The sequence below is a fragment of the Emiliania huxleyi genome (assembly GCF_000372725.1).
Source record: "Emiliania huxleyi CCMP1516 unplaced genomic scaffold EMIHUscaffold_324, whole genome shotgun sequence".
Classification (NCBI taxonomy): Eukaryota; Haptophyta; order Isochrysidales; family Noelaerhabdaceae; genus Emiliania; species Emiliania huxleyi.
This window is the reverse complement of record NW_005199568.1, coordinates 64731-73887: the sequence shown is the minus strand read 5'-3', so window position 1 is coordinate 73887 and position 9157 is coordinate 64731. Positions and strand designations below refer to the sequence as shown.

Sequence of the window (9157 nt, the reverse complement as noted above, 5' to 3'; positions counted from 1 at the left end):
CCCTCCCTCCCTCCCTCCCTCCCTCCCTGCCCGCACGCCCCTGGGGGGGGTCCCCCCCCCCCCCCCCCCCCTCTGCTCTCCTGCAGCAGGTACCGCTTGAAGGCCCACATGCCGACCGCCATCATCAGGCTCTGGAAGCAGGCCGACAGGCCGAGCTGCAGCGGCTCGATGTGGAACCTATGGGGAGATGGGGGGAGATGGGGGGAGATATGCCGAGAGGCCGACTGCAGCGGCTCGATAGTGGAACCACTGAGCGTTTGCGTTGATCTGCGCCTAGTGTTGGAGACGGGCGGGAGCGTGATGCTGTGATGGTGATAATCATGAAACAATGGTAATCGTTAATATAATAGACTCCTGGTTTGGGTGCTACTAGTGAAACAATAGTGAGAATGAGAGCGTAGTAATAACAACCACAACAAGAAGGAGAAGGATGCCTGGTTGGTGACGAGCGAGAGCGTGGTGACGCTGACCAGCGCGACGATGAGCCTCCACACCGGCGCCTACCGCAGGAGGGGAGATGTGGGGAGATATGGAGAGATATTGGCCTGCCGCAGGAGGCGAAGCAGCTGCTTGGGGAGATGTGGGGAGATGTGGGGAGATGTGGGGAGATATGGAGAGATATTGGCCTGCCGCAGGAGGCGAAGCAGCTGCTTGGGGAGATGTGGGGAGATGTGGGGAGATGTGGGGAGATATGGAGAGATATGGGCCTGCCGCAGGAGGCGAAGCAGCTGCTTGGGGAGATGTGGGGAGATGTGGGGAGATGTGGGGAGATGTGGGGAGACACGGGCCTGCTGCAGGAGGCGAAGCAGCTGCTTGGGGAGATGTGGGGAGATGTGGGGAGATGTGGGGAGATGTGGGGAGACACAGGCCTGCTGCAGGAGGCGAAGCAGCTGCTTGGGGAGATGTGGGGAGATGTGGGGAGATGTGGGGAGATGTGGGGAGACACGGGCCTGCTGCAGGAGGCGAAGCAGCTGCTTGGGGAGATGTGGGGAGATGTGGGGAGATGTGGGGAGATGTGGGGAGACACAGGCCTGCTGCAGGAGGCGAAGCAGCTGCTTGCACCGCCTCCGGAAGCTGAGCTGCTTGCCGGGAGGCGCCTCGTGCAGGGAGGGGAGGCTCCCCATCAGAACGGGAGATATGGGGAGATATGGGGAGATATGGGGAGATCGCCTCGTGCAGGGAGGGGAGGGAGGCGCCCATCAGAACGGGAGATATGGGGAGATATGGGGAGATATGGGGAGATCGCCTCGTGCAGGAAGGGGAGGGAGGCTCCCATCAGGACGCCGACGAAGGCGACGATGATCCACATCAGCTGCTGTGTGGTCAGGCCCCAGCTGAACGAGCCGCCGCTGGGGGGGCCTGATTAATTAATTAAGACTGTTTAATTAATTAAGACTGATTAATTAAGGAGCCGCCGCTCGGGGGGGCCGTTGTAGCAGAACGCGACGACTCCGTTCGCCAGCACGTTGACCGAGTGCCGGATCAGGTAGGCGGTGGAGATGAGCGAGCCTGCCGTGCCGAATCCGCCAACATCAGGCCGGGAGGACGGGATCGTGCAGAGCATTCAGAGCACCGTGTGAATACCAGGGGCACGAATGCAGCGGAGTACAGCGGGATACGGCCGAATAAGGTTGAGTACGTGCTCGAGCGCTGGTTGGAGTACGAGAACCCGTGTTCCGCTTCTAGGCCAGCGAGCCCCGCGCCTCGGCCGCCTCTCTCGTCGAGAGGGCGACGAGCACCGCGTCGGCGGCGCAGTCGGCGAGGAGGTACGAGACGGTCATGCACAGGAAGATGGTCGAGGCGAGCGGCAGAGTGAGCGTCGGGAGGACGGCGAGCAGGAGGGCGCCGCCCCAGAGCATGCCCCAGCCGAGGACCATGTACGGCTTGCGGTGCAAGCCGCAGATCGGCACCTAGTTAATTCATTCATGAGTTCATTCTTGCGCCGCAAGCCGCAGATCGGCACCTAGTTAATTAATTCATGAGTTCATTCTTGCGCCGCAAGCCGCAGATCGGCACCCAGACTCGGGCGGCAGGGAAGGAGCGGCGGTGCGCTTTCATGTTTGGACTGTTTGGCTCGAATCACGCGGCGACTCTCGTGCTGACCGCGTCGCTGAGCATGCCGTATTCATCGCTTCTGATCATGCCGTGTCAGCACTAATACTGATGGAGATATACTGCACTGACCGCGTCGCTGAGCATGCCGTACGCAAGCTTGAAGCCCCACGGAAGGTTGACAAAGGTGGAGACCGTCGCGCACGTGTTTGGCTGGCCATGGACTACGTAGAGGCAGTACGGCAGCAGCGTCTGCGACAGAAGCCCATTGACCATGCCGACGCACGCATAGTGGCTGTAGATGGCAATCTGCGGCAGCGACCACATGTCGGGCGCAGCCTCGAGAATGGCGGGCTCCACATCTAGCAGGGGCACAGTCAGCGTCTCCTGTTTCGGCGGCCTGCCCGGCGGCGGAGGGCCTGGGTGGAGCGGCGGCTCGGGAGTCACGAGGAAGCGATCGCGCGAGGCGTCGGGACTCTGCTGGTACGGAGCCAGCCTCTCGCCAAGCCTTGGCGAGCGGTGGTGCTTTGGGTTGAGCTGCAGCATCGACGACGAGCCGCGGCGACGGGGATGAGCGAGCCGATGGCGCGGCGACGGCCAACGCCCGACAGTCGCGCCTCTGACAGTACCCCGCGTGCGGCTGGGTTTTTTTATTTTGAGCTTAGCCTTCGATGTTATGAAAACACGCAAGGCGGACATGGCATATCGCTCTCGGGCTCACAGACATCCCTCACACCCGCCGCCCCCGCGCGCGCCCCACCCCGGCCGGGAGAAAGGGGAGTGACAGTTTGGGATGGCAACAGCCCGAGTATGTTGAGTCCTGGCTCAACAACGCAGAGAACAAGAGGGGGTGGTCCGGCTCACAAGTCCGGCTCACGCGCCTCGAGCTGACCCTCTACCGCACTGATCACTTCCGCCCCCTCGCTCCCAACCCATCCACCCCGCCCCGGGCCGCGCCGCGCGATCTCGGGCGATCTCGCGCTATCTCGGGCGATCTCGGGGCCGCGCCGCGCTATCTCGGGCGATCTCGCGCTATCTCGGGCGATCTCGGGGCCGCGCCGCGCTATCTCGGGCGATCTCGGAGCGTCGCTCGCGCGGCGTCACACTTGCTCAAAAAGGAACGCTCGACATCTTCCCCTCCTCCCCTCGAGGCAGCGAGTAGGCAGCGAGAGGAGGAATCGAGCGCCTATCTGTCGATGGTGCGAGGAGGGATTGGGAAGAGGGCGATCTGGAGGGGGCGGAGGGGTGGGGCGACTGGTGGGAAGGAGGGCGTGCGGGCGGGTGGGCAGGCGGGCGGGGCGGGGCGGGGAGGGCGGGCGGGGCGGGAGAGAGCAGCAGCAGTGGCGGCAGCATTAGCAGCAGCCGCAGCATTAGCAGCAGCAGCAGCAGCAGCAGCAGCAGCAACAGCGGTGGCCTCGCCTCCTAAAGGTGAAGAACAGCCAGGCTCGGACTGGACACCAACGCGGTATGGGTGGACGCTGGACAGATGATGACGACACGCACGAGCGACACACAGACACAAACAGGCTCACAAGACACACAGCCAGCTGGCTGCCACACACCCTGAGTCGGCGTACACATAACTCAGGGCCACATCCTCCCTGTCGCCCCCCCCAGCACTCCACGGTGCCAAGGGCACAAACAAGGGCACAACTCAAACAACAGACGACAGGAAGTGACGGTAAGGTAGGTAGGTAGTACGGTAAGATCATTCTAGAAAAAGAATTTAAACAAGACAACTCTCTCTCACAGAAAAAGAAAACACGCGGGCTTTCGCTCACGTCGCGGTCCAAGGCGTCGTGGAGGCGCTGCTGTGACCAATTGGCGCAAAAGCGTGTGGAGCCGTCTACGCGCAGCTGCCGTCACTCGCGAGCCATACCTTCGCCACACCCCACACCCCTCGCGTGGCCATGCCGCCCAAGAGCGGCACCGACCTGACGTCGCGCGGCGACGACGACGACCCCGACAAGTACAAGAGCACGCGCTACAACCAGGTCAACGCCGACGTCGAGGACATCTACCGGCAGTGGGACGAGCTGGTGAATGAGGAGCAGCTGCGCGAGTTGAGCCGGATCGTGCGCGACCTGGCGGCCGACCCACCGGCCGACGGCAAGGCCCTCGAGCACCAGCTCATGCTGCACCGCAAGCGGATGCGGCGCGCAGACACGTTCCGCAAGGCGCAGCTGCTGCACGCGTACCACTGCCTCGTCTCGCGCGGCGAGCTGGAGGCGAATCCGCACCTGCACTCGCTGCTGGTGAAGAAGTCGTCCAAGTCGCAGTCGGGCGTCCTCGTCATCACCGTCCTCACCTCGCCCTACCCAACCTTCACTGAGCCCGAATCGGGAAAGAAGGCGACCAGCCACTCTCCGCGGACCAGACCACACTTCCTAGACACTCACTTCCGAGAGAGTCTCCCCAGACACGCCCCAGAACACCGCGGGTACATCGCAGACGCCAGAATCGTGCTATCCAGCGCTGGCTCGCCAGGTCAAGCAGCGCTCCTTTCTCGCGCTCGCCGCCCGGAAGCTTCCGCGACCCTTCCCTGACGCTTCTCGGAACACTCCTCCTCGCCAGGTGAAGCAGCGCTTCTCGTGCGCGTGGAACTGCTACTACTGCCCGTCCGAGCCGGGGCAGCCAAAGTCGTACTTGCACGACGAGCCCGCCGTCAAGCGCGCCAACGAGAACGGTCCCGACCCTGTGTGATGCATCTCCACAGCTGCTGCTGCTCCGCGACAGACGCCCGTCTGTCTTCTTCTCTGCAGGCTTCGACCCCGTGATGCAGCTGACCGACCGCGCCGCCACTCTCGCCCAGAACGGCCACCCCGTCGACAAGATCGAGCTGGCTGTGAACAGCGTCTCTTCACACCTCTAGCTGTGAATAGGCCACCCCGTCGACAAGATCGAGCTGGCTGTGAACAGCGTCTCTTCACACCTCTAGCTGTGAATAGGCCACCCCGTCGACAAGATCGAGCTAGTGGGCCGTGAACAGCGTCTCTTCACACCTCTAGCTGTGAATAGGCCACCCCGTCGACAAGATCGAGCTGGCCGTGAACAGCGTCTCTTCACACCTCTAGCTGTGAATAGGCCACCCCGTCGACAAGATCGAGCTAGTGGGCCGTGAACAGCGTCTCTTCACACCTCTAGCTGTGAATAGGCCACCCCGTCGACAAGATCGAGCTCCTCGTGCTGGGCGGCACTTGGTCCTCCTACCCGCACGTCTACCAGGAGCGAGATATGGGGGAGATATGGGGGAGATATGGGGGAGATATGGGCGGCACTTGGTCCTCCTACCCGCACGTCTACCAGGAGCGAGATATGGGGGAGATATGGGGGAGATATGGGGGAGATATGGGCGGCACTTGGTCCTCCTATCCGCACGTGTACCAGGAGCGAGATATGGGGGAGATATGGGGGAGATATGGGGGAGATATGGGCGGCACTTGGTCCTCCTACCCGCACGTCTACCAGGAGCGAGATATGGGGGAGATATGGGGGAGATATGGGGGAGATATGGGCGGCACTTGGTCCTCCTACCCGCACGTCTACCAGGAGCGAGATATGGGGGAGATATGGGGGAGATATGGGGGAGATATGGGCGGCACTTGGTCCTCCTACCCGCACGTCTACCAGGAGCGAGATATGGGGGAGATATGGGGGAGATATGGGGGAGATATGGGCGGCACTTGGTCCTCCTATCCGCACGTGTACCAGGAGCGAGATATGGGGGAGATATGGGGGAGATATGGGGGAGATATGGGCGGCACTTGGTCCTCCTACCCGCACGTCTACCAGCAGCGAGGTGCGCGACCGCTCACATCTCCCCATCTCTCCCCCACCCCTCCCCCACACCTCCCCGTACCAGGAGGAGTTTGTGCGCGACCTCTTCTACGCCGCTAACACGTTTTGGCAGCGCGAGAAGCGGCCTCGGCGCGGCCCTTGTCAAGGAGGAAGGAGTCCTGTCGGGCAGCTCTGTTGACCGTACCAGTTGTCTCTGCCAGGAGGGGGCTGCTGGAGGAGCAGGCACTCAACGAGACCGCCGCCTGCAAGATCATCGGCCTCACGCTCGAGACGAGGCCGGACACGTCCACGACATGTCCACGACATGTCCGAGACACGCCCCATAGGCCTCACGCTCGAGACGCGGCCGGACATGTCCACGACATGTCCACGACATGTCCGAGACACGCCCCATAGGCCTCACGCTCGAGACGCGGCCGGACATGTCCACGACATGTCCACGACATGTCCGAGACACGCCCCATAGGCCTCACGCTCGAGACGCGGCCGGACATGTCCACGACATGTCCACGACATGTCCGAGACACGCCCCATAGGCCTCACGCTCGAGACGCGGCCGGACATGTCCACGACATGTCCACGACATGTCCGAGACACGCCCCATAGGCCTCACGCTCGAGACGCGGCCGGACATGTCCACGACATGTCCACGACATGTCCGAGACACGCCCCATAGGCCTCACGCTCGAGACGCGGCCGGACATGTCCACGACATGTCCACGACATGTCCGAGACACGCCCCATAGGCCTCACGCTCGAGACGCGGCCGGACATGTCCACGACATGTCCACGACATGTCCGAGACACGCCCCATAGGCCTCACGCTCGAGACGCGGCCGGACATGTCCACGACATGTCCACGACATGTCCGAGACACGCCCCATAGGCCTCACGCTCGAGACGCGGCCGGACACCATCGACGCGGCGGAGCTGCTGCGCCTCCGCCGGCGCGGTCGCCTAGAAGCGTAGTACGTATGTCGACCGTACTCCGCTGTAGTCACTGCACTCCCCCCCCTCGTACCCACGCGGTGCTCTGAATACATTACATTGCACAAGATCGCCTGTCCGCCCCCGGAGGCTGGCGGCTCCCAGCACGTAGGTATGGGTGATCTCCCCCATATCTCCCCATATCTCCCCATATCTCCCCATATCTCCAGCACGTGGGCGAGGGTGATCTCCCCCATATCTCCCCATATCTCCCCATATCTCCCCATATCTCCAGCACGTGGGCGAGGGTGATCTTCCCCATATCTCCCCATATCTCCCCATATCTCCCCCATATCTCCAGCACGTAGGTACGGGTGCACGCGCGTGCAGCTCGGAGTGCAGCACACCGACGACCACGTGCGCAAGCGGATCAACCCCATATCTCCCCATATCTCCCCATGTCTCCCCACATCTCCCCACATCTCCCCACATCTCCCCACATCTCCCCATATCTCCTCATATCTCCTCATATCTCCCCATATCTCCTCATATCTCCTCATATCTCCCCACATCTCCCCACATCTCCCCACATCTCCCCACATCTCCCCATATCTCCTCATATCTCCCCACATCTCCCCATATCTCCCGACATCTCCCCACATCTCCCCACATCTCCCCATATCTCCCCACATCTCCCCGGCCAGGTGCTCAAGCGGATCAACCGCGGCTGCACGACGGCAGACACGGTGACGGCCCTGAAGCGGCTCAAGGACGCCTGCTACAAGATCGACATCCACCTGATGCCAAACTTGCCCGGCGCGACCGCAGCGGTGGACCGCGCCATGTTCGAGCGCGTGCTGAGTGACCCGCAGCTGCAGGCCGACCAGTGGAAGGTCTACCCGACCCAGGCGTGGTGCCGTGGACCGTCATCAAGCGAGATCACGGGCGAGATTAGCCGAGACTGTGCCGACCCAGGTGGTGCCGTGGACCGTCATCAAGCGCTGGTTTGAGGCGGGCAGCTACGTGCCGTATGCGAGCGACCAGATGTTTGAGCTCCTCATGCAGGTCCATTTGTTACTATTATTATTATTATTATGAATAATAATAATTATGTTCGAGCTCCTCAAGTCGCCTTATTATCATTATTATTATCATTATTATTGTTGTTATTATTATCATTATTATTATCATTATTATTGTTGTTATTATTATCATTATTATTATCCTCATGCAGGTCAAGTCGCGCGTGCACCCTTGGATCCGGCGCTACCCGCCTGGTGCGGCGCGAGGCGGCGCTGTGCACGGCGTCTCTTCACACCTGCGGCTGTGCACAGGCTCAACCGCGTGGTTCGAGACATCCCCATGCAGTACGTGTCTGGCGGGTCCGCCGGTCTAGAAGCGGAAGCTTCGTACTCTTGGCTCTCCCCGCCAGTGCTCGAGAGGACACGGATTCAGCCGTGCCCGTACCGCACTCCGCTGTACTCGCTGTTTTCGTGGCCCCTCGTCCTCACGCGGTGCTCTGAAGACGCTGCACAGCGCCGTAGTCGTTGGCTCGACGCCCCCCCCTATCTCCGCCCTATCTCCCCCTATCTCCGCCATATCTCCCCCATATCTCCCCCATATCTCCCCCATATCTCCCCCGTATCTCCCCCGTATCTCCCCCATATCTCCCCATATCTCCCCCATATCTCCCCCGTATCTCCCCCGTATCTCCCCCATATCTCCCCCATATCTCCCCCATATCTCCCCACGGAGGCTCGACGTCCCGAACTTGCGCGAGGACTTGCTCGCAGAGATGAGGGACAAGGGGCTCACTTGCCGCTGCATCCGATGCCGCGAGCCAGGCGCCGCCTCGAAGAAGCGGCTGCCACCGCGGCCGCCCCCCGCCCGAGGTGACCCGAGATTGCGCGAGATCAGGCGCCGCCTCGAAGAAGGTGCTGCCAAGGCAGACGCTCGTGCGGCGCGTCTACGCGGCGTCGGGCGGCGCGGAGCACTTCGTCTCCATCGAGTCCGCCGACCGCGCCACCCTCCTCGGCTTCGTGCGGCTGCGGCTGCCGCCGCCCTGGAGCGACGCGCCGGAGCACCAGCCGCCGTTCGAGGAGCTGCGCGGAGCAGCGCTGGTGCGCGAGAATTGCACGTGCGCGGGCGGGCTCTCGCGGGCTCTCGCCGGGACGTGTCTCGGACATGTCCTCGTTAGGTGCGGGAGCTGCACGTGTACGGGCAGCTCATCGCCACCGCCGACAAGAGCAACGCCGACGCGCAGCACACCGGCCTCGGTCGCACGCTCATGGCCGAGGCGGAGGCGACCGCGCGCGCACACGGCTTCCGGCGAGTCTGGCCCAGATGCGGAGGGTAGACCCACATCTCCCCGTATCTCCCC

The 9157-nt window shown here is 62.4% G+C and overlaps 1 protein-coding gene across 1 annotated transcript; it reads left to right on the top strand.

Annotated features, from left to right (window-relative positions):
* Positions 1 to 3834: 3834 nt before the first annotated feature.
* On the top strand, positions 3835 to 9128 carry EMIHUDRAFT_368722 (hypothetical protein; the record flags this gene model as incomplete). The annotated part of the gene is made up of 15 exons (XM_005773845.1): positions 3835 to 4403; positions 4627 to 4738; positions 4815 to 4868; positions 5207 to 5277; positions 5915 to 5979; positions 6051 to 6129; positions 6760 to 6797; positions 7146 to 7194; positions 7482 to 7685; positions 7753 to 7842; positions 8012 to 8040; positions 8112 to 8159; positions 8533 to 8621; positions 8695 to 8901; positions 8979 to 9128. Coding segments are annotated over exons 1-15 (1726 nt in total), but the record flags the coding sequence as incomplete, so codon positions are not given.
* Between the last annotated feature and the right edge of the window lie 29 nt (positions 9129 to 9157).